The sequence below is a fragment of the Jatropha curcas genome, chromosome 5 (assembly GCF_041381405.1).
Source record: "Jatropha curcas cultivar XTBG-Jc1 chromosome 5, XTBG_Jcur_1.0, whole genome shotgun sequence".
Classification (NCBI taxonomy): domain Eukaryota; kingdom Viridiplantae; phylum Streptophyta; class Magnoliopsida; order Malpighiales; family Euphorbiaceae; genus Jatropha; species Jatropha curcas.
The window spans coordinates 75,703-103,624 of NC_143155.1; the positions used below are offsets into that span (position 1 = coordinate 75,703).

At 33.2% G+C, this 27,922-nt stretch overlaps 5 protein-coding genes across 11 annotated transcripts; 4 read left to right on the top strand and 1 right to left on the bottom strand.

Annotated features, from left to right (window-relative positions):
* Positions 1-3,692: 3,692 nt before the first annotated feature.
* LOC105630205 (PHD finger-like domain-containing protein 5A) lies at positions 3,693-6,426 on the top strand. Of its 4 annotated transcripts, none has more exons than XM_012211957.3 (3): positions 3,704-3,833; positions 4,230-4,287; positions 5,902-6,426. In XM_012211957.3, the coding sequence occupies exon 3, from the start codon at positions 5,945-5,947 to the stop codon at positions 6,275-6,277; it is 333 nt and encodes a 110-aa protein (XP_012067347.1). In that variant the 5' UTR covers positions 3,704-3,833; positions 4,230-4,287; positions 5,902-5,944; the 3' UTR covers positions 6,278-6,426. The 4 variants fall into 4 exon arrangements, with proteins under 4 accessions (XP_089578107.1, XP_012067347.1, XP_089578106.1 ...); XM_089721980.1 differs by having other exon boundaries at positions 3,735-3,833; positions 4,238-4,287; XM_089721979.1 differs by having other exon boundaries at positions 3,775-3,798.
* A 2,884-nt stretch (positions 6,427-9,310) lies between these two features.
* Positions 9,311-10,315, top strand: LOC149495938 (uncharacterized). Its single transcript, XM_089722081.1, has 2 exons — positions 9,311-9,474; positions 10,072-10,315. Exons 1-2 carry the CDS (start codon positions 9,372-9,374, stop codon positions 10,143-10,145), a joined length of 177 nt encoding a protein of 58 aa, XP_089578207.1. The 5' UTR covers positions 9,311-9,371; the 3' UTR covers positions 10,146-10,315.
* Positions 10,316-10,676: 361 nt separating this feature from the next.
* Positions 10,677-14,888, top strand: LOC105630223 (internal alternative NAD(P)H-ubiquinone oxidoreductase A1, mitochondrial). Of its 3 annotated transcripts, XR_016320905.1 has the most exons (10): positions 10,677-11,344; positions 11,639-11,852; positions 11,938-12,098; positions 12,282-12,347; positions 12,712-12,875; positions 13,566-13,680; positions 13,902-14,081; positions 14,167-14,331; positions 14,414-14,466; positions 14,647-14,888. XR_016320905.1 is itself a non-coding variant. In XM_089721521.1 (9 exons), the coding sequence occupies exons 1-8, from the start codon at positions 10,883-10,885 to the stop codon at positions 14,317-14,319; spliced, it is 1,515 nt and encodes a 504-aa protein (XP_089577647.1). In that variant the 5' UTR covers positions 10,678-10,882; the 3' UTR covers positions 14,320-14,331; positions 14,414-14,596. The 3 variants fall into 3 exon arrangements, 1 of the variants encoding a protein (XP_089577647.1); XR_016320904.1 differs by having other exon boundaries at positions 14,167-14,466; XM_089721521.1 differs by lacking the exon at positions 14,647-14,888 and having other exon boundaries at positions 10,678-11,344; positions 14,414-14,596.
* On the bottom strand, positions 14,765-16,906 carry LOC149495939 (Selenoprotein, Rdx type). The gene is made up of 4 exons (XM_089721522.1): positions 16,509-16,906; positions 16,359-16,429; positions 15,526-15,844; positions 14,765-15,150 (listed from the first exon to the last, which is right to left on the bottom strand). Exons 1-4 carry the CDS (start codon positions 16,713-16,715, stop codon positions 15,046-15,048), a joined length of 702 nt encoding a protein of 233 aa, XP_089577648.1. The 5' UTR covers positions 16,716-16,906; the 3' UTR covers positions 14,765-15,045.
* Positions 16,907-17,666: 760 nt separating this feature from the next.
* On the top strand, positions 17,667-19,975 carry LOC149495940 (omega-3 fatty acid desaturase, endoplasmic reticulum-like). 2 transcript variants are annotated; one of them, XM_089722107.1, is made up of 8 exons: positions 17,667-18,092; positions 18,171-18,260; positions 18,437-18,503; positions 18,594-18,686; positions 18,805-18,990; positions 19,086-19,166; positions 19,371-19,508; positions 19,688-19,975. In XM_089722107.1, exons 1-8 carry the CDS (start codon positions 17,809-17,811, stop codon positions 19,877-19,879), a joined length of 1,131 nt encoding a protein of 376 aa, XP_089578233.1. In that variant the 5' UTR covers positions 17,667-17,808; the 3' UTR covers positions 19,880-19,975. The 2 variants fall into 2 exon arrangements, with proteins under 2 accessions (XP_089578233.1, XP_089578234.1); XM_089722108.1 differs by lacking the exon at positions 18,171-18,260 and having other exon boundaries at positions 17,673-18,092.
* The last annotated feature ends 7,947 nt before the right edge of the window (positions 19,976-27,922 follow it).

The following is a 27,922-nucleotide window of genomic DNA, read 5'->3' on the forward strand; positions in this document are numbered from 1 at the left end:
GCAAGGAAAGCTTAAAAAGATTCGCAGTGCCAGTGAATGGGAAGGTTAGGGAGAAATGCGGAGACCACAAAGAATTTTTATGCTGTGTGACAGCTTTCGATTGATTGAATATTAATTACATTAATCACACATCAATTATTTTTCTCATTGACTGCTGGGCTGATCATGAAGGGAGATGGGATTTAATATATAAATATTTTTATTAGGAAGGATTAACAAAACAACATTAGAAAAAACACAGCAATACCTTCCCATTTACATGTCTCTGTCACTTAAAATTATGTTTCAAATTTCACTTTAAAGACCAGAGTTTTATTGTTGTTTGTAGTTATTTGTCACATTATCTGCTCGAGTAATATAAAGACAAATCAAGAATATTGGTTTTAAATCAATGTTAAAAAGGGTAAATATTAAAGAATTCAATTAAAAAATTCTAATATCAATGGATAAATATTTTAAACCAATTAGAAAATAAAAATATCAGACAAAAAAGATTAATAAAAATTATGTATAAAAAATTAAACGATAAACAAGAACGTATATAACAAATAAAAATAATATGCAATACACGATTTTAAAAATTAGACACGTTATTAAATACTAAATATTGTATCTAAAATGATTCACATTTTACATAATATAAAAAAAATTATATATATTTAAAACAAGTATTCCATATTTTTTTTTATGTAAATTAACTTTATAAATTTTTAAAACTGTCTTGAATTGGAATTGTACATGAATTCTTTTATTTTAACTATTAATATTAAAATAATTATTTCACAAATAGCACAGCCGCAAGAGTACATTTGGTCTATTTGCAAAATATAGTTTAATTATTGGGCCAGACGCACGTTTAAGCCTTGTTCGACAGAAGCAAATCCAAGCGGAATTCTTTTGGTCTTCGGCTTCGTCCAACATCAATCACCGCTTCTATCAACTCAGCGACGTCTCTCGATTCTTCTTTTCTATTGGCAGCGAAAAGCCCATGTTTATGCTCTGTAGTATATAAAAAAATTGTTCCCATGTTCCCTCATCTTGGATTTTCGCTTTGGCAACCACAAATCCGCGATACTGTAATTCATTTTTCCTATAACCCATTGGAACAAGTTACAGCTAGCGGGGCTGTGCGGGTTAATCATATTGAACCTCTATCTGTTTCTATATTGCTCTGTCAGTTCAATTTTGCATCACTTTTGTGCGTGTAAACGCATTATATTTTAGAATTGAAGGTTAAATCTATTGTTTGCGTCAATGTTCCATCTCTGTCGGCATAATTTCAAGATGAAATAGGGATTTTGAATTTGTTATTATTGATGCAGCCGGAAAAACGCAGCGGACTCTATCCAAGATCGAAACAAGTAAAGCAAATTACACAAATCACAAGAACTAACCTGTTATAATATAGATTTACTTATCAGTGTTCTTTTCATATATCTTCAAGTCACCCTGCAGCATTCTGCCGTGTGACCTTAATTGATTTTATGGATCCTATTTTTCTAAATGGATAGAAAAACACAGTACGTCTATTTCTCAAGAAACTACTGCATTTTTTTTTATACTATTTCTAACGCGTGAGTAGCAAACAATAAAATTGAAAAGTTATGTTACTCTCATGCGGTTGATATTTTAAATAAATAGATTATCCTTTTTAATTAAAAAATTAATAAATAAAATTTTAATTAAAACATTAATCTATTAATTATTTAAAATATATAATTCATCCAAATAATTAAAACAAAGTAGAGACCACAGGAATAAATTAATAAGACTATAAATAATAATAATAAGAATCCATACTAAACTAGTATATTCTTATTATAATTAATCATAAATTATTCCATTAAATTATAATAAGAATCCGCATGATATTTCATATTTGTTGACTTCGTAAATAATAATTTAACTTATAGATAACATTATAAATATTATATTGACATTATCATGTACATGTAATTATATAATAAATCATAATAGTATCTGTGTAGTTTGATAATGTTATTTGTCAAACTATTTGTTATCACACAAATCCATATATTTTTTAAATATAATTTATTATAACTTTATTATAAAATTTTCAAATATAATTTTATTATTAACCTATAGTAATTTTAAAATATTTTTTAAAAATAAAAATAATAATTAATAAATTATTAATGAAATTAATTTCATCATTAATTTATTATTTAAATAATCACCAAATATAATTTATATTCATAATTAATTGAAAAAATAAATACATGATATACTATATATACAATAAGAAACTTTTTTTATTTATACTAAGCAAAATTTAATATTTTGTCTATTTATAAAGTTTTTTTAATGTGAATAAAAGCAAGATAAGAGTTTTTGTTATTGTAATCTATTATATATATAATATTTCTCAAATGAAAATAGGCAATTTATATAAATAAAATTCAAATTAATTTTTATTAATTTTTTATTTTTGAAATTTTAATTTGAGTCAATTTAGACAAAAAAGAGTCAAAAAAATATAAATTTATATAGATATTATTCTTGAGTTTAAATAAGATATCAAATATTATTGTTTTATTGATCGGACTAATAATAGAATAAATAAATATTATTTTAAAAATATTATTGGTAGAGCTTTATATAAGTTTATAATATTAATCTTTAATTACTTGAGAAAATTATTATGGAGATTTAATAATTAATATTTGATTGATAATTGTTTATTATAAATACAAATATGAATAGTATTTAATGTTATCAATAATATGTATGCACGTAAACCACCAAAATTTTCAATTTCTAAAAATTTCTACGTTATGAGAGAATATATATGGCATTTATTGATTAATTGGATTAAAAAATAAAAGAAAATATGAAAATAAATCAAATTAATGAAAAAAGTCTTTTTTACATAAATCAACGGCAAATCAATTTTATATATTACAAAATTAACTATTCAAATTATTTATAATTATGCTTTTAAAAAAATGCATGGAGTCATATTAAATTTTGCTTATATAAATAAAAAAAAATTAATTTAAGAAATTTTAAATGAATAATTATTTAAGTTATAGCAAGAATGTAATTAAAGAATAATAAAAGGGTAAAGTTTTGAAAGGCTATTTTATTATATGTCGGTGCTACAATGTGGCAAGAGCCTTCTAGTTTATTCAACTCTGTTTTGCTTAACAATGTTCTTCATCTAGGCTTTTCACGTAGCTTCTAGTTAGATTTATTTTATTTTATTTTATTTTATTATTTTAACAAAATAGATAAAAATCTTGTGTTTTTTAAAACTTTTTTTAGAAAATATATTCCCAAATATTGGTGAAATATTATTTAGTCCTTTAATTAGAATTTGTGTTTTAAAAATTAATATAATGGTCCTTTTATTTCAATTCCATCTAAAAATTACCTACAGCTGAGGATTTTATTAAAATCAAATAAATTATCGCCAATTGAATATAATTAATTTTGAAAAATTAAAAATTATTACACCCGTAACTTAATATTGAAGTGCTAACCTTTAACTACAAATTACCAAAATACCAACAAATTTACATAAATTTACATAACCTTGATTATTGGCTAATTTTTATAATTATCAATGAAAACTTCCTCAAAATAAAGATACTAATGAATATGATATTTATAAATTTAAAATATACTCAAATTTATGTTTGAGATCTAAGTTTTTATTGGGCCAGAAGGCCCACAAATATAATTGGGTACGACAGGAAAGAGCCCTTTAAATGCGTCCTCCTCTTGACACTTCTCCCCTCCTTTGTTCCTCCGACTTAATTTTCAGTATCAAGAGAGGTGAGTCAAAACCCTAACCATCCCCGTCGGCGCAGGTTAGTCATTTGATTCCATTATTTCCTCTTAATTCGATGCCATTATTCAGATTTTCTTAACGTTCTCATCCTGTCGCTTTTGTAGGTTTTTCTCTTATTAAAGCTATTATTTTCTTCCAAGTAGCTTAGGTTAAATCCTTAATTATTTTTTTTTTTCGCATTTCGGTAATAGAGAACGCGATTACATAACCCATTGGGATTAAAAATTTGGAGTGTAATAACTGGCAAAATCCATTTCATTTTATTATTTGTAGTTAGAACGCACGAAACGTGGTCTATTAGTCATATGCAGGTACTTGGGAGTGTTTGTATTGAGGTTTTCTGTGTGTGTGTGTAAGAATACTATGCTGTTTCAATTGAAGTACTAGTGATTTTGATGGTATAAATGCTTGATAGGACGACAGGCGTGGTGTTACGTTTTGAGAATCTCTATAACGTAAGGATTTCCCACCAGGTATATTTTATTTGGCATCTTTGGTATATTTCTTTGTGTTTTTCTTTTCCTGCTATCCATTCTAAGATTTTTTTTCTGGTCCTCGACTGTTGAAGTAATTAATAAGGTTTCAAAGTGAAGGATGTGATTCCTTATGGGATTTTTTTGTCGCATTACATTATTGCTTTTGTTCATCTTGTGTTTTAAAACATTTCAATTTTTTTATAGGAAATCCTGTTTCTTTTTGGTTATGTAATGCAATAATTAAAAAATAAACTCATAAAAATTTAATTTTTCAAAGATTACCTTCAGTGTCAGCAACACATTGGCAATGGCGAAGAATTAGATGAAATCTCAGTAGGTGAGATAAAAGTTAAACTATTTGTAATGAAAGACTTAGTACGATCTTAGAATGCCAAAGTGCATTTTTTTTTTGGTTGGTTTGTCCCGGCCCCTCTCTCTTTTAAAAATGGGTTTTTTCGTCCTCTTCTCTACTGTAATTGGATTTGTGGGTGTAACATGGCATAGTAGCTAAGCCCATTATCAGAAGCACAAATCGTTTTACGTTAAAGAATATAGTTTGTCTTGGCTTTTTTACCCTAGGTAAACCATTTAACTAGAAAGTTATAGGAAGCCTATTAGTTAACAATCATAATATTTTTTCTTGTGATGGACAACTTTATCTCAAGTATTTTTATGTTTTTGATTTCATTTTTCTTTCAAAAAATTTATAGAGATGAGACTTCTGTGCAATCCTCACCGGTGCTTAAACAGCATAAAATTGCTTTAAGTTGATTTTGTTACAGATTTAGATGTGTTTCTTAAAAGGTTCAGAATTTTGCATATTTTGATGTTATACGTGTTTTTGTGGAATTCCACTATTTTATGTTGATTCATTGGCACTTCCTTTCCATGATGAATAATATGCTGAGGCCGTGTTATTGGCAATCATTTTGCGTGGTCCTGGTCCAAAAAAGATGGTTCTTGGATGACCCCTTCTCCATATGTCTGTCTGTTGTAGTGAATTGGATCATCGCAAATCATTGACCATGGTTGCCTGTTCATTTTTTTTCTATTTGCTCTAAGTAGTTTGGTTGATGCATTCTTGCTATAAAATAAGTAAACTCAAAAGACAGCGCCATATTGTGAGAATTCATGTTGTAAGATATTTACTCAAGAAAACACTTGTGCAAAGTATGATTATTATCCTTGAGTGTAGGATTAGGCTAATAAAGTTCAGATTATTTTTTGAACTTGATCAGGGAAGTAGGAGCCGGTCCATAGGCTTATAGTTATGTAAGATCTTGAACAAACTTTGGACAGTTATTTTGGAGACATGATTAGATAAGAGTCCACTCTCGATTCTGTAGATGGTCAGTTTCAACACTGGAGTTTCTTGTTTGTTTGATCTTTTCATTGCGAGATATATTCATGTCCCAATTAATTGATTAAAATTCTTCCAATTAATATGTGAAAAGCTGCAGAAGCTGGCTTTTTTGCCTTGCAAAAACACTATTTAGTCTTCAACTATGTACATATTTTTTTTCAATAGCTATTGCTTTTTTTTTTTTTTTCTGATTATTGGATAACAATTGAATGAGAAATAAAGAACTAATATTTTGGTTGTATGGTCAGATTTGCAGGTTATAGGCAACAGCAGAAAATAGGACCTTGAAGCATGGCCAAGCATCATCCTGATTTAATTATGTGCCGGAAGCAGCCAGGAATTGCCATTGGGCGACTCTGTGAGAAAGATGATGGGAAATGCGTGATATGTGATTCTTATGTGCGTCCTTGCACTCTTGTGCGAATTTGTGATGAGTGCAACTATGGATCCTTCCAAGGGCGATGTGTTATCTGTGGAGGAGTTGGTATCTCAGATGCCTACTATTGCAAAGAATGCACACAACAGGAGAAAGATAGGGATGGGTGTCCAAAAATTGTTAATTTAGGGAGTGCCAAAACAGATCTGTTCTACGAACGCAAGAAATATGGTTTTAAGAAAAGATGATAAGGTAAGCTGTGGGTCACTTCTGTTGTGCTTTATGTCTTCTGTCTTACTCCTCGCTACTGTACTTTGAAAAATCCAATCTAAAACTATTCTAAACATTATTATGTTTAGTTGTTACCTAATATATGATGGTATTAGTTTGCATGAAAGGTTGTGTTTGCTCATAACATTGTAGACTGAATGAACTATATTAGAGCCTTATATATATATATATATATATATATATATATATATATATATATATATATATAAACTCAATACTAAATAGTTGCCAATAATTTGATGGATGGATCTTTGTACTTGGAATTCCAGCACTTGCTGTTTTTTATTATCTGAAGTTTCTACCTATAGATTTAAGGAGGTTCTTGACAGTTAGTTACTTGTTGGATATAGTTTTGGTCCTCCTGGAAAACCGAAACTAAGATGGATGTGTACTGCATTAGAAGGCAAGCCCTCCCTTTTTAACATGTTTATGATGAACAGTTTATTTTGGATATATTTCCTCGTTAGCAAAAGACCTAATAGTATGTATGAACATTTTGGAAACTGAGATGAACATTTTGAATCATGAAATTTTCATCAAGCAGTTCGTAGATTATACTATGACAGGGACAGTGACCGGCACCTAATAGAGTTTTTGTTACATTGATTGGTGGAAAAAAGGATTTTTATTTTTTAGTGAAAAAAATAGGGGTTGAAGTATTGTTGATGTGATGTTTGGTCTTCCTTTGAGATTGTTCTATTACATTTATTTATGACTGACATTTATAAATTCATTCCTATATATAAAACTCCTTTTTTAGGATAATTATATCGGGCCGAAGCGCGACAATATGATAAGTATGTCGGGTCTATTTGCAGTGTATATGAAGACGCGCGCGTTTTGATATAATAAAATTTAAAGGTTAAAACTGTAATTACAATTCAACCTGTTGTCACCTGCCGCCACCATATCTCTCCCTTCGTCTGCGCAAGAAAAATCCTAACTGAAACACCCTCTCTCTCTCTCTATCACCACTTCACCAGTCACCATAGCCACCATTTATCTTCCTTCCTATCCATCACCAAAGTTCACCACCACCATCCTTCTTCCTGCCTCTGTTCAAGAAAAACTCAACTCAAACACCCTCACTATCCATCACCACCAAAGTTCACCACCACCATCCTTCTTCCTGCCTCTGTTCAAGAAAAATCCAAACTCGGACACCCTCTGTCCATCAACCACCACCATCATATTTGTCCTCTGCAAAAATAAAAAGAAAAAAAAAAAATCTCTAACCACCACCCCCGCCACCATTTCTCTCCCTCAGCCATGCCTTGACATCGCATCAATTGAAACAAAATTAATAATTTATTGTGAAATTATAAAAGATGATAACAATTTGCTTTTCTAGGTAAAAATGGCAAATCATCATAGATTTATATATAAATTCCAAAACCCAAAGTCAAATCAGAGACTTATATAGCTCCACATGGGAAAATAAAGAAATTAAAGACATGGAAAAATCAAGAAATTAGAGTGATGGAGGAGAGGATGCAGTAGCAGTGGTGGTGGAGAGGAGGCAGATGCAGCGTGATTTGTAAATTTTAACTATTTAATTAACTTTTTATTATCCTTTTCTTTTCTTTATTATACTCCTCTTTCAATTGGTATACGCTCAGATACGGTTTTTTTAAGATGCCCACCCCAAATATTAAATATTCGCCATGCCATCTATCATTGTCCTATTCTTTTTAATCAACACACAAATGTATAACACCTTTTGACTTTTAAAATTATAAAACTGCATTTAATGAGTATTTTAACTTAAAATAATTTATTGAATAGTTTAACTTGTGAAATTAGATTGATTAAATATTTATTAGATGTATTTAAAAAATGTGAATTATTATCCTAAAAATTATATTAATTCACCAAATTGACATTTTAAATCTAAAAGCTTAAAAGGTCAAAATTTGATTGACATATTAGTTCGCTGTGCAAAATTTGAGATAGGTAGCACAATTTTTTTCATAAGGGTGTAATTAGAGGTCAAAGAGATGTTGATGTGATGTTTTGTCTTCCTTTTGACATTGTTCTATTATATTTGTTTATGCCTAAGGAGTGGGTAACATCCCTAGACTAGGGATGTTCATATGTTTTTTAACCATGGTTTTTTAAAAATTGATAGTTAGTTTGGTTTTATTTGTACAATCATCTGTATTGGTTTGATTATGATTTGATGGTTAAAATCATCAACTCGAACTTAATCAAATTGAAAATATCAAATACTAATAATTTTTTTTTTCTTATCATAATTTGCATTTGTTTATATAATAAAATAAGTTAAGGTACACTAAAATATAGGGCAGTGGTAATACATTATGATCTGACAATAAATTTATATTTAAATTTCCCTTCTCCAATACTCAGAAGAAAAAATTGAGGGATAATTTCAATATAAGGATTAACGTATTAGAATATCATAAACTTTACAATTTTTGTAATTTCACCGTACTTTAACTTTTCTCTCAATTTTTAAATTTTATAACAATTACATCCTAAATTACTATTAAGAGTTATCATCTTTTTTTAAGATATTACCTTAAAAGGTTGAAATGAATTTCCATCTTAGGGAGTACCTTTCTTAATTCATTTAGTTAATAAGAGAAAAACATGAACAATTTTAATTTCTCTATTTTCCTATCTCTAAATTGCTTCTCTATTTGAAATTTTGATGATTTGATTTTAATATTTTTCAATTTTTCACTTTAAATTTGATTTAATTATTACTTCAAATCGAACTAAACCGACACGCAAACAACCAAGTAGAAACAACTCTCGAGACCACAGTCACGGCACCTGAACAAATACGCTTGCAAAAGGGTAAAAGTTGACTCAAAAGAGACGTGTAAACATGTCAAATGGCTTGCACGATGTTTAGAAGTCAACTCTCACGCTGCAAATAGCTATCTTCCACGTGGAACTGGAGCAAAATTCGGTGCCCTGACCGGCCAATAAATACTAAATAGGATGGTGAAGTGAAACACTAAGTGGTTTTCGTTTTCCATTTTCATTTTCAACGCGTTATCATCATCAATTCCAGATAAAGAAATGGGTTGCAGAGTTGGGATTTATCTGTATCTTCTTATCTTGCTTCTTGTGTTTGCTGCTGTGATATGTTCTGCTCGTAACACCATTCTCGTCTCAGCCTCAGGTACAGATCTTTGCGTTTGTTCTGGAAACTTTCAGTTCAAAACATATTTGCTAACTCATTCTATATGCATATATATATATTCAACTAATTAACCAGGATAATCATATATACATGTTAATTAGTTTTGATTTGGTAATTGCTAGCTCCATATAGATTCAACCAATGCTGGAATGGGTTACTGACTGTTGTTCACACAAAATTATTGTAAGCTTCAAGGTGTTTCTCCGCGTTTGCTCTATAAAACAATTAATATTAGCATTTTTAGAATATACGTAGAGCAGGCAGATGCATTGTACAGTGTGTGATACAGGCCCAGATACAGATACAAATTACTAATTTATTATCTTATATTTCAAGATGAAGATTCGTTTTTGGAAATTAGAGATATCAATTGGTAAAAGAACTCAGTGATATGTTTTCTTTGCATGCATAGATTAATATGATCATAAACTATTTATTTATGCTGTTTTTGATATCAAAAGAGAGCATATATTATACTAAATTCAAAACAACTAGCTACAAGCAATTTTAATGAGGAGAAAGCCATGAACTTTTAAGAAGTGTATGAAAATAATAAAATGGTGTGAGCCCTTGCAGGAAGATCTTTGAAGATGTCGCTTGACGACTACCATGGGCCGAAGGCAAATAGCGGGCACGATCCAGCCGGGTAGCCGTCAAGTAAGAGTAAGAAAGAAGGTGGCAACCGTGGTGCTAAGAAAGGCTAGAGACATTTCATGTCATATATCGTTGCTTACCAGTTATATGTGACATATATATTATAATTTAACTTCATAAATAATGTTAATTTCGTGTTATCCATGCAAGTCCTTTTGTTTAATAATGTGATTATCTGTCAATTAATTAATATACGCCAAAAATATATAATTATAATTAGAATATGCCACACAATATATAATTAAATAGTTAAGGATGGAGTATGTTGAACCAATCTCTCCTTAGACCAAACAAGTTAATCAAGCAGCTATGATAATCAGCCGAATCAAACAACCCTTTATGTGTTTTATCATAACGTACCAAAAAAAAAAAAAAAAAAAAAAAAAAAAAAAAAAAAAAAAAAAAACAGAGACTTCAGAGCTGGTTGAATGAATAAAACATTCAAAATAGGCTTGGGCCAATAGCCCGAAATCTATGGATGAAGCCCAGCTCATAAAATTTGCAATAAAATGGATTCAGAATCTTGCAAGAGCAGTCAAACAACTGCCACGTTAATTCATTGCTGCGCTGACTCATCACAGAATTCCGTCAAAATTGGAATGCTAGGCCAAAATTTATACTTCGACTTCCATAGAAGACAACAACTACAACTGTACTTTGTGTATGGATATGGTGGACTGTTGATAGATAGATCTTTGATCCTCTTCCATCTCTAGAATTGGATAAAACAACCATGGCTTGGTTTGGAAACTTAATTCGAAACTCAGCTTTCAAATCATTATCATCATCTTCATCCATCAGGACCAAACCAACTAATCCCCACTGTTTATTGGCTTCCTTCTCCCATTTCACCACCGATGCCACTCATCACAACCAGCAATCGCATTTGCCGACGCAGTATGCGGGCCTAGAGCCCACAAAGTCCACCGAGAAGCCGAGGGTGGTGGTATTAGGATCTGGGTGGGCTGGCTGCCGCCTCATGAAAGGCATAGATACCGAGTTGTACGATGTCGTCTGCGTGTCGCCCCGCAATCACATGGTGTTCACTCCTTTACTGGCTTCTACTTGCGTTGGCACCCTCGAGTTCAGGTCCGTGGCCGAGCCAATTGCGCGCATCCAGCCTGCAATTTCTAAGGAGCCCGGCTCCTATTACTTTCTTGCCAGCTGTACCGCTCTTGACACTCGTAACCATGTGGTAATTGTCCTTTTAATTTGGTGCTGTCCTTTTTTCTTTTTCCTTTTCTTGTTCGTAGTGTTTGTTAAAGGTTATATGGCATATATGGATTGATTCGGTTGGGATTTATTCGTTAATCTCTATTCCGATATTTATTTGTTGGTCTTCAGAAAGCTTAACCTTTTTCCCTTCTTTAAAATGATTTTTCCTACTTGCAATCCAAATTCTGTCATGTTAATCCAAGACTTCTGAGATTTTGAATATTGCATTGCATAGTTGATTACTCATAAGAAATTTGGATTTAACTAATTGAAGGTGCATTGCGAGACTGTTACTGATGGATTAAACACCAAGGATCCGTGGAAGTTTGCTGTTTCTTATGACAAGTTGGTAATTGCATTAGGAGCAGAGGCCTCGACATTTGGGATCCAAGGTGTCAAAGAACATGCAATCTTTCTTAGAGAAGTTCACCATGCTCAGGAAATTCGGAGAAAGTTACTACTAAACCTGATGCTCTCTGATGTGCCCGGTATGCAACTGCCTTTTTATTTGTGCAATACGTTCACAGTGTATTGCTTGCAGTTATATTTTACTCTGGGGGATATGGGATGCAGGCATTTCAGTAGATGAGAAGAGAAGATTGTTACACTGTGTTGTTGTAGGAGGTGGTCCAACAGGAGTTGAATTCAGTGGTGAACTTAGTGATTTTATCATGAGAGACGTTCATCAGAGATATGCCCATGTGAAAGATTACATCCATGTTACATTAATTGAGGTTTGTGGATTAAGAATTTTAAATTATAAGGTTTCTCTTTATGTTATACCTGTCAATATTTTGGGTGGAAAATGTCATATGATTCCAATTAGCACACAATTAGAAGTTTCTTTTTCTCAATTCCCATTTCTGAGCTGTCAAAATTGCATTACGGAACTAACCAAATTGTGCTCATATTCACAGGCGAATGAGATATTATCATCCTTTGATGATCGATTGCGTCGCTATGCTACTAAGCAGTTGACCAAGGTTAGAGATGTTTAATTGATGCAAAAGTTGCCTATTGGCTTAAGGAAACTGATCATGATATCAATTATAGTTCTATTGTTAATTAAAAAAAAAAAAAAATCAATTCATTTATGTCAAAAAGTTAGGAACTTCTGCTAAAATGTATATAGTTTCTATTTTTATTCAGGCTTGAGTAAGTCTGTATTAATATCGAAGCATTAGGGAATGTATCCATTGTAGACATGGAGCATATATTTTCAAAGTCTCCTGTACAAAGACTAATATAAAGACAGATAACAGCTCTTAATTGTTGATTGTTGGAAGTTTGGAACCCACTGGCCTTTCACATTATAAAGTAGTTTTTCTTATTTCCTTTTTCCTTCAGTCAGGAGTTCGCCTTGTTCGTGGAATTGTCAAAGATGTTAAACCTCATAAGCTCATTCTTAACGATGGCACGGAGGTTCCATATGGTCTATTAGTGTGGTCCACTGGTGTTGGCCCCTCACCTTTTGTAAAATCTCTGGACCTTCCTAAATCTCCTGGTGGAAGGTAAGTTATTCACTTCTCATGATGCATTAAATGCCTTTTTTTTTTTTTCCAAGTTTTATTTTATTCCTTCTATCTGAAATTTCTAAATGATGGAATCATAATTGTAAAATCTCGTATGGAAAAGTGCATACTTTCTGGAATACTTGCAATGGAAGTGTCTTTGAAAGTTTGTAAGTTTTCAATTGTTTATGTGATTTTATCAAATGGGGAAAATGAGATGCCTTCATTTTTGAAATGAGAATCATCTAAGAATTAAAATATGTCTAATCTATGGGGTTTTGAGAATCTGTATTCTAGTTAGATTTTTCATTTTAAGGTTTTTCTGTTGGTTTGCCTCCTATCTGTATAACTTTTGTCACCATGTATGTCATTTGCTCTTATTTAAATATTGAAATGTGATGGCCTCCAATTTTAACTCAGATAGCTGGCTTTCTCTATTTCTTTGTACATGATTGATAGTGTTTCACCGAAGTCAAACAATATTGAGAAGCGCAATCCCCCCCCCACCCCCCAATTCTTTTGTACTTTTCCTTTTTTTTTTTTTTTTTTTTCTTTTTCCGATGGGTATTTCTTTTTGGTCTAATTCTCATTATTATCTCTCATTCTGTTTATAGAGTGAGAGTCCAATAATCATGCTTCATGCATGTTTGAAGAGTGTTAATTAGTCTAATGATTGCCATGTAATCACAGGATTGGTGTTGATGAGTGGCTACGAGTCCCTTCTGTGCAGGATGTATTTGCTGTTGGTGACTGCAGTGGGTATCTTGAAAGTACTGGTAAAACAGTCCTTCCAGCTTTGGCTCAGGTGAAGCATTATCAATATGAACTGTTTACGTGCTATTTTAACTGATTGCCGGCAGCTGAACTTTGGAAAACTCATTTCAATTAAGCAGTTGTATTAAGTGTTCAGCTTTTTCTCTCGATGAAAATTTCTTCAAAATAACATTCAAATTGGAGGAGGGAGGATTACTTTTTGCTAGTCTTCATAAAATTTGGCATGTTTCCCTTTTGAATGATCTGAAACAGGTTGCGGAACGGCAAGGAAAATATCTTTCAGGTCTATTGAACAAAATTGGCAAAGCTGGTGGAGGGCATGCAGATAGTGCTAAAGATATTGAATTGGGGGATCCATTTGTTTACAAACATTTGGGAAGCATGGCAACTATTGGTAGCTATAAGGCTCTTGTTGATCTTAGACAAAGCAAAGTAAGTATATCCATTCATTTCCAGGTTTTTGAGCTCAATTTATGAAGAAAAATTGGGCGACTTATGTAGGGAGTATTTTCCACAGGAGGCCAAGGGGATATCTCTAGCAGGATTTCTCAGTTGGTTTGTTTGGCGCTCTGCATATCTAACACGTGTAGTAAGCTGGAGGAATAGATTCTACGTGGCTATTAATTGGGCTACAACTTTTGTATTTGGTCGTGATATTAGCAGAATATAGATCTGAAAAGAGGTTAGCCTCTAAAATTCTGGTAGTTGGAAAATTACTTTATTTTCACATCTTAATGTCTCTAAAGCGTGCAATCTGATTGCAGTATCAAATAAGTGAAAGGCTTTCCTCAGGCAGGCTTAGACTCAAAAGTACAAAGTTAAGCACGTTTCTTATGTCAAATTTGCATTTGTTATTTGTCTTCATACAGTAGCCATCAATTTGTTTGTAAGATCCTTTCCCAGTTGCCTGTAATGTTTCAGATTGGATTTATGGCCTTCTTTCTTCCTGAGCAGCGCATTAAATTACTAACCCTAACTCCTAACATTTATTTCTCAGCTTTGAAAGCATCAAGTTCGGCAGTCAATAAAAGATGATAAAAGAATTTCTATGCAAAATGAGATCGAGGATTGTAAAAGCTTCATTCTCATGCACAAGAAACTCTCACGAGCTAATCTTGTTCTGGCTCATTAAATCTGTTATATTAAAATGAAAAATTCATGGGTTTTTTTTTTTTTAATTCCCAATCCAATACATATAATATGAAAGTAATTAGCTATATAGCGGCATTGAGGCTCAAAGTCAGATTTCGAGCTCTCAAAACTAGTTCATACGAGTTATAACTACATGCAAGTTCAGCAACACTGTGTCCTGGCCTCCTACTGATATTTACATTACAGCAACCCAATAAGCAACTGCCACAACCAATGTCTCAAGCCTTAATACATGGGCAGTAAACTACATCAACATATTCGCTATTCCAGAATTATCCAGCCTTCTACCAACCAGATCTTTTAATTCAATCTCTCCAGGAAATCTCCCCTCCTTGAGTTTAGAGAAAACCTGCAATACAGAAAATGGATGTACCAAATATATCAAAACGCTGTAATCCAAATAATTTAATACACTAGTTTCAGCAATGATCCTTCAAGGATCTAAGGAATGGGAGGGTTCGAGTTTGAGCACTTCAACCATATAAGTTTTTACTAATTTAGTGAGTGTTATTTAAAAATGAGGGTTATCCAGTTATTCCCACCAATTTGACCTCTAGTGAACCAAAAATAAATAAAAAGTCTCAACAAGACACAAATCAATATTCATGTGTCAAAGCATCATGAAACCAATTGTGAACACCAATTCCAACAGGAATAAGATGATCAAATGGAACATGTTTAAGCAAACACTAAACAGATGAATGCCAAGGTAGAGGTTGCTAACCAATTCATCATTGCAGTAAACTTCAAAAGCACCAGAGCCTTGTAGAAAGGATTGCATTGCATTGCCAAGAAGCCAAGTGGTTGCCATTGTCCCAAATTTATTTGCACGTAAAGAATAATACCAAGGTGGTGGTGTCGTAATCCCCAGCATTGGAAAAATCTGTTCGCCAGCCATCACAACTCCTATAACTCCTATCTGAACAACTGGGACCATCTTGGCCAACAGACGCTTAGGTAGGGGTGGAGGATAGTTAGCCAACATAACATGAATTCCAGGAAACTGGGTTTCCAACATCTTTTTCATAGTTACCGCTGTCCCCCTACAGCAAGTAAGAGAATAACGAGTCAATGTTGATTTTTCATCCATTTATATATCACAAGCATAACAAAGCAAGAGTAGGAAGGATTTCCTGCATCCTGCCCCCAAATATAGTAAGGATTGCCACAAGTGACAAATCAAATGAGGTGATTAATAAATGAAGGCACGAATCAAAAATAACACTAAAGAACAGCGAATTTTCACAAATTAGAACATCGCTAAATATCCAACAATCACAATCAGAAGAACAAATTACGATAATCAAGGGTTTTTCCTTTCTTTTTCAAATACCCCAGTGATTACTTATCACCGATACCTAAATAAAGACACAAAAAAAACTTCTTAAAGTAGATTTTGCAAAGCATTTACAGCAATTCGCAAAGTTAGGTCATCGAAACACTTACGAAATCCAAAATTGCAGAGGGAAAATTATTATAAAACAAAAGAGAAGATTATCACACAGAGGAGCTAAAACAATAACTTACGAGAGGAAGAAAAAAGTTAATAGAAAGTACCTGTAAGAGCACGATGAACAAAAGTCAATCTTGACCGTATTGCCTACACCAATATCACCAGTAACTTGTTCCTGCATTGTAGATATAAAAAATTAGAGCAAACTTTTACTTCATATTTGACTTCTAAAATAAAAAGACATTAACTTTTACCTGCGGAGCAACATCTAGGGTTTCAGGCGTAACCGGTGGTGGCGGAATTATGTGGTGCTGAGGTTGGTGGTGGTGGTGATGGCGGTGGTGGTGGTGGTGGTGGTGAGGAGGCGGCGGTTTAGGAGGCGGTGGAGTAAATAGGTTGACAAGGTCGGCGCAAAAGAGGAAAAGCGGTAATACGAGCAATAGAAGGTCTGCCCGATCCATTGTCCCCAACACAAACACAGAAGTGAAACTGCGGAAGGCGTATCTGTTTCGAATTTAATGGCTGAGTAGTACTAATTGATAAGGAATGGAAGCTGGTCAGGTGTAGACTCTAGTCAGCATCTCCTGTTTGGCTGCTTAGAATTCGATACTCGCTGCTTGGATCCAGCTGCCCTTATTCGGGTGAGCGAGAATCTAACACTATCTTTTAGAGGCATAAAACAAAGCCATGAAATTAAATATTTTAAGTAGCTAAATGCTAATTATTAATAAATTTATTTCCGAGTTGAGGACAGTTTCGTGGTTTGATTTGGTTGAATTTGAAATTTTTTTCGACACTAATAAATCTACAACGATGATTAATAAAAAATTTAGCAAAACTAAATTGTAAAAAAAATATTCAAACCGATCAAATTTTTGAATATTTGAATATTGTTTGATTCAATTTTAAAGTTTGAATAAATTATTTCATATAGAACATTTTATTTCGGTTTGAGTCTTTTTTACTATAAATCATAAACTAAAATTTACAAATCAAATCAAACCGCTAATTAACTTTTCAAAACTGATTTTTTGAATTGACTGGGGCACTTTGGGTGATATGTGAATACTCATAGTTTGATTAGTTTAATTTATTGATTGAGAGCGGGAGGAATGTGAAAAATGCTGCCTTCAACGTATTTATTGATTCTTTGCAATAGTTTAATTATTTTATTAATTTTGTTTTAACAACAAATTTAAATGTTATTTTCAACATTTTATGTTAATCAATAATTGTTTAATTAAATTAATTTTCATAAGCCTAATAACAATATAAATCTATTATTTTTTCAAAAAAATTATATTTAATTGATAACAAAAAAAAAAAAATTCGTTTCAAACATGTAATATTAGAATATCCACCCTTATACACGTAAAGGTATGCTTGAGAAACGGAGAAAAAGAAATTGTTCGAGCCTGAATACCGCGAAAATGGGCATGGTTAGATCAAGTATGTGACCGTTTCTATAGCAACAAGGTGGACGTGATTATTCCATCCCTCTCTTTTAGCAATACAACCACTTGGAAGTTAAACTAGATTCTTGTTTTTGAAGCAATGAACAGTGGAGATTGTAGTGTCAATGGTGGTGTTGATGAAGGATTTGATTTTGATCCAAGTAATCCACCTCCCTTCAAGATTGCAGAGATCCGAGCTGCCATTCCTAACCATTGTTGGGTCAAGAATCCATGGAGGTCTTTGAGCTATGTCTTAAGAGATATTATTATAATTTTTGCATTGGCAGCATCTGCGATATATTGCAATACATGGTGGTTTTGGCCATTCTACTGGGCTGCTCAAGGGACAATGTTCTGGGCTATCTTTGTTCTTGGCCATGATTGGTAAATATTTCTAGTTTTGCCTTAGAATTTCGTTTGCTTGTTAATTTCTTGGCATTGAAGAAGTTTTTGGATTTTCAGTGGCCATGGAAGTTTTTCTGATAATTCACTGCTAAATAATATAGTGGGCCATTTCCTGCATTCTTCCATTCTTGTACCTTACCATGGATGGTGAGCTTCTAGCTACCTTTTTTAACTTTTATCTTTCTCTATTTTTGATATTAACAACCTTTTTCTAACTAAAGTAACTCTAAAATTGGTGGAATGAATAAAATGGATCCATACCCACTAGGTTATGTTGTTGTTTATCTATTATATTATTTAGGTTAAGCTTTTAAATTGTGCAGGAGAATTAGCCACAGGACTCACCACCAATATCATGGAAATGTAGAAAAGGATGAATCTTGGGTTCCGGCAAGTTTTTCTTTTAATTATTTTTTCACTGCTTGGATTATTGTAAGCCTGCAGCAGATTTATAACGACTAGTCTCTATCTCTCTTTCAGTTGCCTGAGAAGATCTATAAGGAATTAGATTTAGGTACTCGGATTATGAGATACACTATACCTCTCCCCATGTTTGCATATCCTTTTTATCTGGTAATAATACTTTAACTCGTCTTAAATTCATTAAAAAAGATACATTTTACAACTTCTTACCATTAAGTCATTAACAAGGCTTAATTTAGCCATTTCTGCTGGACTGCATTATTTTTAGTGGACAAGAAGTCCAGGCAAAGAAGGTTCACACTTTAATCCTTACAGTGACTTATTTGCCCCACATGAGAGGAAAGATGTCTTAACCTCAACCATTTGTTGGACTATGATGATTCTTCTCCTCTTCTATTCATCCTTAGTTTTTGGTCATGTCCAAGTGTTGAAGGTCTATGGTGTTCCGTATTTGGTTAGTTTAATTTTCCTCTCTCAGTTGTGTTTAGGACTTGATGTCGAATTGCTGGCTCAGTGTGTGATAGTAGTAAAAATGATGTCCTTGTGCAGATTTTTGTGATGTGGCTGGATTTCGTTACATATTTACACCACCATGGATACGAAAAGAAACTTCCATGGTACCGGAGCAAGGTGCTAACTTTACACCCTGTGTCTAATAAATATTATCAAGGTTTTGATTAATTATTCATAGGAACAATTAACTGAATTGACCTCAAACCAGTTCAAATAGAAGTAAAGCTCAGTCAAATGATCATTTCATTATGTAATTAATACCTGAGATTCTGGCTCATCATTTAATCTCGTACTTACCATCCAGATGGTGTATTTTGACAGGAATGGAGTTATCTGAGAGGAGGGCTAACAACAGTTGATCGTGATTATGGATGGATCAATAACATCCACCATGACATTGGCACGCATGTGATTCATCATCTGTTTCCTCAAATCCCACACTACCACTTAGTAGAAGCGGTAACAGAACTTTTATACATTTAAAAGAGTAATAGTTTCAATAAATGTCATTAATTTCTGATCGTAAAAAGGTTTAAAATTAGCTAAACAACATTCATCAACTTTTTGTAAGAGAAAAAAGGAGTTTCAATCTTGATGTCAATCGAACTGTTCTGATGCTTTCGTTAACGGCATTGCAGACGAAGGCGGCTAAACCAGTTCTGGGAAAGTACTATAGAGAGCCAAAGAAATCAGGGCCATTTCCATTTCACTTATTCGGAAATCTAGTAAAAAGCATCAGAGAAGATCACTATGTGAGTGACATTGGAGATATTGTCTACTATCAAACTGATTCTCAGTTGTATAAATTTTCTAAAAGCAAGTTAAATTGATTTATTCTTTCTTTGGAGCGTATATAGCTAGAACAAGAAAAGACAGCTTACTTTACCAGAGTAATAAAAACTTTTGATCCTATGATTTCTTTTTAATTCCTAATTGGGATTTGATTTGTGGGAAGGATGAATATATCATGTCTTTCAGGAAGTTACAATGTTAACCGTCGGATGATAATAACTTTTTAACATCGATAGAGATAATTATTAAGAATTAGGGCTACTCAAACTAATATAATCGATCAAAGATTCATTCAATCTTGTAATTAATGCTCAAGATTCTCGCTCGACATTTGTGACTGAATTCTTGCTCGACATTTATCTCTTCGGTTACAATATGAAACCCACTATAATTTTTGTAACATACTATTATATTTTATATGCCTTTTGGTTAATCAACTAAAAAAAAAAAAGGGTAAGATAAAAAGCTGAAAGGTATGTTTTTTATTCCAAAATTAATAAATTTAGTTTGATTTTTAATTTGCAGCATTTTAGATCGAATTTCTATGATTTGTATTAGATGCTTTTTAGTGTTTATTTGGTAAGAATGATTTTTTTTTCAATTTTCTCCATATTTAGATTAAAAAATTTTAATTTTACCCATAGATCGAATTTATGGTGGAGTAAAGAAGATAAAAGAACCAATTTAGTGGGCTTTTAACCGGAAGAAATTAATATAAGGTTGCCAGGCCCAACCCAGAGCCCATGTTTTCAACTTGGCAAATTTTCCAAAACAAAGACTTTGGAACGAAACATATTTTGACGAAGAAGAAGCTGTTTCTGCAAATTCAACTTTTTCTGGTGGATGAATTTGAATTTGTTGGATGGGTAAAAAAAAACATTGTCAAAGTCGTGTTGAGGATGAACGCCATCATTCTACGAACATGTTTATCATGTTTTAAATATGAATTAGAGAACAGAAAAATAAAAACCAAACCTAAGATCTCATTTTCTTCTTTGTTTTTTTTTTTTCTCTTGTCCCTTTGTAAGAGTACAAAATTAAACATGATGAATGATTAAGAAGAATATTTATTTACATGCAAGCATTGAAGTTGAAGTTTGGGATTATTGAGGAACAAGTTTAAGTTATTTTGAAGTAAAAAAAGACTTAAATAGAGTTAGGTGCAGTGAATTGTGATTTGAGTTCACACATATGCTTTGTTAAAGAGAAAAAAGTGTAGGGCATCTCTGTTGAGCTTTTCAAGTGCAAATTCAATTTGATTAATAGTAAAATGCTTTTCATAGGCTCCAAAAGTGGAACTGAGACTGAGAGCATCATAATAATTAATTTTTTAAATCTGGACAGTGTCAATATGTTTTAATAATTGGGTCGACGAGTGTTTCTGTCGGCCTTGGGGTTTGGGCCTGTTCTCTTTTTCAATTGGTTGGAGACAACAACATTGAACCGTAAAATCTTATTCTTACTTTTTATATTCAGGATTAGCCAGCTGTATTCTTTGTGGTCTAATGTTTTTGGTCCCCATCTCAAATCTACGCTCTTTGCCCTTTTTTTTTTTTTTTTTTAACTCAGCGGTGGCCTTTACCGGTCAAAAATAACAATGCGAACTACATCATTCTTTGGCCCCATTGATTTGATCGAAAGTGTAGGGATTATAACTGATTTTAAGTAAAGCTGCGGAAAAATGTTCCAATAATTACGTATTAGATATTGAAGATCGAATCCACCAGAAATAATAACTACAGTAAAAAATTAAAATAATTACCGTAAATGCCAGATAAAAAATAAAGACACCGAGATTTACGTGGTTTACCCTTTAACTGTTATGAGCTACGTTCACCGGACAAAAACTCCGAATAATTCTTCTACTAAAAATAGTAGGTACAAAAGAGATTACAAAAATAGTGGTACTCTAAGTGTTTTCAAAAAAATACCCCAAAAATTATAATCCTCACTTTTTTCTCTTTTCCAATTTTAGGAACCCTTTCCTAAAATTCTATACACTCTATGTATTTCTATTCTTTTTGTTTTTTTTTTTGTACATCTTGGTTGAGAAAACCTTCTTCTATAGGAGAAGGGGATGCGTTAATCACGCGTCCACTTTCCCTTTTTTTTTTCTTTCTTCTTACGCAGTCTTCTTTGACTGCCAAAACAAAAAAAAAAAAACGTGTTTGTTTTTTTTTCTTTTTTTTCAAATGTGTATGGGTCCCACATGTCGAAGAGAGCCCACAACAATTCTCCCCCTCCCGACTACATGGTGGGACTCTCCATTCCTCCTGCTTTGACACACAGTTCGAACTTCTCCTCTGGAACGACCTTTTGTCAATATATCTGCAGTATTTCTGTCTGTGTGAATTTTTCGCAATTGGAACTCCTTCTCTTCAATGGTAAAAGCCAATGATATCTTACATCAATGTGTTTCATTCATGCATGATGCATAGTATTTTTGCTCAAGTCTACACATTTTGACTATCACAATAAACTATATATTCTTCCTGCGGCACACCTAATTCTTGAAAAATCGCTTTAACCAAAGTATTTCCTTTCCTGCTTCTGTTGCTGCAACGTACTCTGTTTCAGTCGTTGATAACGAAACACATTTCTGTAATCTTGACCACCATGAAATAGCTCCCCCTGAGAATGTAAATAGGTATCCTGATGTAGATTTTCTTTCATCAAGATCACCGGCCATATCTGCATCTGTGTAGCCAACAAGTGCAGCCTTTTCACCTCCAAAAGTTAAACATAACTTCACTGCTTCCCGATGTGTCTTTTGGGATTTGACAGAAATCGGCTCACAACACCAACTGCATGAGCGAGATCTGGTCTCGTACACACCATTGCGTACATCAAACTTCCGACCGCTGAAGAATATGGAACATTTGATATATCTCCTTTTTCTTTATCTGTTGATGGGTAAGATTTTTTACTCAACTTGAAGTGAGCGGCAAGTGGAGTGCTAACTGGTTTAGCATTCTTCATATTGAATCTCTTTAGAACCCGTTCAATATATTTTTCCTACGATAACCATAACCTGCAGGACTTTCTGTCTCGGATAATCTCCATTCCGAGAATTCGCCTTGCCGATCCCAAATCCTTCATATCAAATGCTTTTGACAAATCATTCTTTAACTTGCTAATCATATGTGCATCTGGTCCAACGATTAGCATATCATCAACATATAAGAGAAGGATGATAAATTTACCATCATGGAATTTCTGGACATATACACAAGGATCTGCATATGTCCTTTTGTAGCCTTGATTCACCATGAAATAATCAAACTTTTTATACCATTGTCGCGGCGCTTGTTTCAACCCATACAAGCTCTTCTTCAACCGACAAACCATGTCCTCTTTTCCCTTGACCTTGAAACCTTCTGGTTGTTCCATATAAATTTCTTTCTCTAGATCCTCATGCAAGAATGCGGTCTTTACATCAAGCTGTTCTAACTCAAGTTCAAATTGGCTATTAGACCTAGCACAACTTGAATAGAACTCATTTTCACAACAGGTGAAAAAACCTCATCAAAGTCAATACCTTTCTTTTGAGTAAAGCCTTTGACAACCAATCGAGCTTTGTATCTCACTAGATTGCCATCATCTTTCTTCAGTTTGTACACCCATTTGTTCTTGATTGTTCTCTTACCTTTTGGAAGTTTCACCAGCTCATATGTGTCATTCTTTTTTAAAGAATTCATCTCTTCTTGCATGGCCTTTGTCCAACAATCTCTATCTTTGCAAGATTACACATCTTGGAAGCTCTCTGGCTCCCCCTCATCAGTAATCAAAATGTAATCAGAACTAGGGTACCTTGTAGATGGTTGGCGTTCTCTGGTTGACCTTCTTAACTGAGGTTCAACTCCTTCTGGTGGAATGAGGTTCTTTGGCTCCCCCTACTCAACAACCTCTGCATCATTGTTATCATCTACAATTTTCTCTTGATCCCCTACGACTGGCTCTTCTTCTTCTTCTCGTTCTGATTCTGACATTCCTCCTCATATGGCATCATCTGTAGGAATGCTTCCTGGTGTAATGTCAACAACACCATCACTTGTGGATTCTTCACAAGTTATATCTGCCACAATCTCATTCTCGTGGAACACTATGTCTCGGCTTCGGACAACTTTCTTTTTCCCTGGGTCCCACAACTTATAGCCAAACTCTTCGTCTCCATAACCAACAAAAGTGCAAGGAACTGACTTGTCATTAAGCTTTAATCTCTGCTCCTTCGGAACATGCATAAATGTCTTGAAGCCAAATACCCTCAGGTGAAAGTATGAAATATTTCTACCTGTGCAGACCTTCTCTGGGATATCAAAATCCAAAGTTGCTGAAGGTAGTCGGTTAATTAGGTAGACAGCAATATTGACAGCTTCTCCCCAAAATGGCTTAGGTAAGTTGGCCATTTTGAGCATGGATTTGACTCTCTCAATAATGGTGCGATTCATCCGTTCAGCAACGCCGTTGTGTTGAGGCGTACCAGGAACTGTCTTTTCATGCCTGATACCGTGCTGACTACAATAATCTCTAAACTCCTTAGAGATGCATTCACCACCATTATCTGTGCGCAAACACTTCAATGCCGCTCTAGTCTCCCTTTCCACCATCGCGTGGAATTGCTGAAAGTGCTTGAATACTTGGTCTTTTGTGCGTAACAAATATATCCATGTTTTTCGTGAGAAATCATCAATGAAGGTAAGAAAATACCTACTTCCTCCAAGTGATTCTATCTCCATGGGACCACATACATCAGAGTGTACCAACTCCAACTTGTTGTCTCTCCTTCTAGAGCTTTTCAAAAATGAGACACGATGTTGCTTCCCAAATAAACAATGATCACAAGGGTTTATTTTACCTTTGGCTAATGGTATGAGGGACTTCTTAGCCAACATATTCAACCCTTTCTCACTAACGTGCGCCAGTCGCCTATGCCACAAATTTGGTGAAGCATCATCTGTAACTGTATTTAGTTGACTCGCACATATTATTGCGTGCGTCTTATACAGTGAGCAACATAATTTTCCTCTCGCCACCACCAAAGACCCTTTGGTGAGTTTCCAATTACCGTCACCTGTATGATGGTGATAGCCTTCCTTGTCCAGTACACTCACAAACAACAGGTTCAACCAAAGATCGGGGATATGTCTCACATTTTTAAATGTTAATGTGCACCCAACACTTATCTTTATGCAAATATCATTGATTCCTACCACTTGCGAGACACTATTATTTCCCATTCTAATAGTGCCAAAATCTCCTGTTTTATAAGTGGAAAAGTATTCCCTTTTTGGAACATATTGTTATGAAGCACCGAAGTCTACTATCCACTCGGTATCTGCGTTTCCAACATGACAGCAATCTGCATCATGAGTGACTAAAGTCACCTCACCATCTTCTCTTAAGACTGTAGCAGATGTATTTCTTTCATTCTCCTGTCTTCGGTTTGCATTATCCTGTTTGAGTAAACGACAATTTCTTTTGAGATGACCCTCCTTACCGCAATGGTAACATTTTCTCATCTCTCTGGACTTGGATCTACCACCTGACTTTTTATGCCTTGGACCTCTATTCTTGCTACGACCCCTATTCTCTGTGACAAGGGCTTGTGAACTAGTACTGGCAACATCTCTTCTTCGTAGTTCTTCATTGAGTAGTCTATTATTTACCATAGACATTGTTACCACACCATTAGGAGCTGAGTTACTCAATGATACCACAAAAGTATCCCAACTATCTGGTAGAGATCCCAATAGTAGGCATGCTTGCATCTCGTCATCTAAGGACATACCGCTAACTGCTAACTCAGTTACGAGTCTTTTAAAATCGTTCAGGTGTTGTGTAATTGATCGTCCCTCTGACAGCTTCAAGTTCATGACTTTACGAATCATGAAGACTTTTCCTTGAGCATTCATAGCCTCGTACATATTCTCTAATTTCTTCCAGAGAACTTGGGGATCTTTTTCATTTCTCACGTGGTTGTACAGGCTAACATCTATCCATTGGCGTATTGTACCCAATGTCTGCTTTTTTAATTTCTCCCACTGTCTTTCTTTCATTTCTTCTAGCTTTGCACTGTCACCTTCAATTGGATCGTACAGATCTTTGCAATTGAGGTAATCCTCCATTCTGGATTTTCACATTGAGTAATTTGAATCCGTCAATTTGATCATTGCCCCGTCGTTAGCCATGTCGAATTTTGTATCTGACAAAATTTTACTATTCACGAAATTCACTATTCACGTGAATATTAACTTTGTAGAAACTGACAGAATTTACCAACAAAGGCTCTGACACCAGTTGCTGGGATAATAACTGATCCCGAGTGGGGCCCGCAGAAAAATGTTCCAATAATTACGTATTGAATATTGAAGATCGAATCCACCAGAAATAATAACCACGGTAAAAAATTAAAATAATTACCGTAAATGCCAGATGAAAAATAAGGATACCGAGATTTACGTGGTTCACCCTTTAACTGTTATAGGTTACGTCCACGGGACAAAAACTCCGAATAATTCTTCTACTAAAAATAGTAAGTACAAAATAGATTACAAAAATAGTGGTACTCTAAGTGTTTCCCAAAAAACACCCCAAAAATCATAATCCTCACTATTTTCTCTCTTTTCCAATTTTAGGAACCCTTTCTTAAAATTCTATACACTCTATGTATTTCTATTAACGCGTCCACTTTCCCTTTTTTTCTTTCTTCTTACACAGTCTTCTTTGACTGCCAAAAAAAAAAAAAAACGTGTTTGTTGTGGGGTCCCTCTTATATGTGGGAACCACACACATTTGAAGAAAAAAAAAACGTGTTTGTTTTTTTTCTTTTTTTCAAATGTGTGTGGGTCCCACATGTCAGAGGGACCCCACAACAGAAAGGACTCGAATTTAAGACTTTTTATCATTTACATAAATGAGAAGGCCTATCAAATCACCAACTGATTAGTTTTCTCTTTTTCTTTCTTATTATATTCAAATTAAATGTTAAATGCAAATTAATCAATAAGATATTTAATTTAATATGTAAATTTACCCCGTATTTTAAAAAATATTTTATGTCACTCTAAAAAATTTTAAATGATGACCTATTGTGTTGTTTACGTAACGTTATAAATTTTGATAATATTAAATATTTTCTTCGCGCTAGCAATAAAAATTTTTAGCGTTGTCGGTTTTAATGTGTAAGATATTAATTAGATACGTGATTATTATAATTTTTAAATGATAATATGAATATTTTTTTTCAACTATTTAATAAGTATTTTATTCATCTTTTCGATAAAAAATTAGAGTATACAATAAAATAATTTTATAAATTAAAATATTTAATATGTACGATTTTATAAATTGAAATCTTCAATAAATCAAAATAAAAGTTAAAGGCACCACAAAATTTTTGTGTAAATTCATTAGGTCATGTTTATGTAAATTCCTGTTGACCTAATATATAATTTAATCTTTCAGTTTTGATAAAAAAATATTAGAGTATTCTGAATAAATTTTTTATATATATATAATCTCACACGTTATCATGCTAATAATAATATAGCTTTTTTATGTGGTTAGTATCAGAATAATAATTTTCATATTCTTTAACTATCTAATAAGTATTTAATCAATTTAATTTAAAAGTTAAGATATTTAATAGTTTAAATTAAAATTTTTAATAGATAAAATTTTATAAATTAAAGTTGAATAAGCTAAAAATCAAAGATAGGACAAGATTTTACATAAAAAGAACAAGAATGAATTTAAATAATTAGACCTTTTTCAGTTGATAATAAAACATTTAAGACGAAAATCATGTCCAAAGGTACATATGTAACATCAACAACGTGAGACTTGGGATTCGATAATAAATTAATTAAGAATGCAACAAAAAAAAAAAAAAAAAAAAAGAAAGAATCCTTTACTAGCTAAAGTCCGAATGCAAAGAAGCATGTTTTCCAACCACTACTACTCCAAACAGAATCTCTCTCTCTCCCTCCATTATTTTATGTAATTTAATTATCAGATAACCATTCAGGCAGTTCGTAAATATCTTGATTAATAGTGTCCTTCAACTCTTAAATATTGACAGT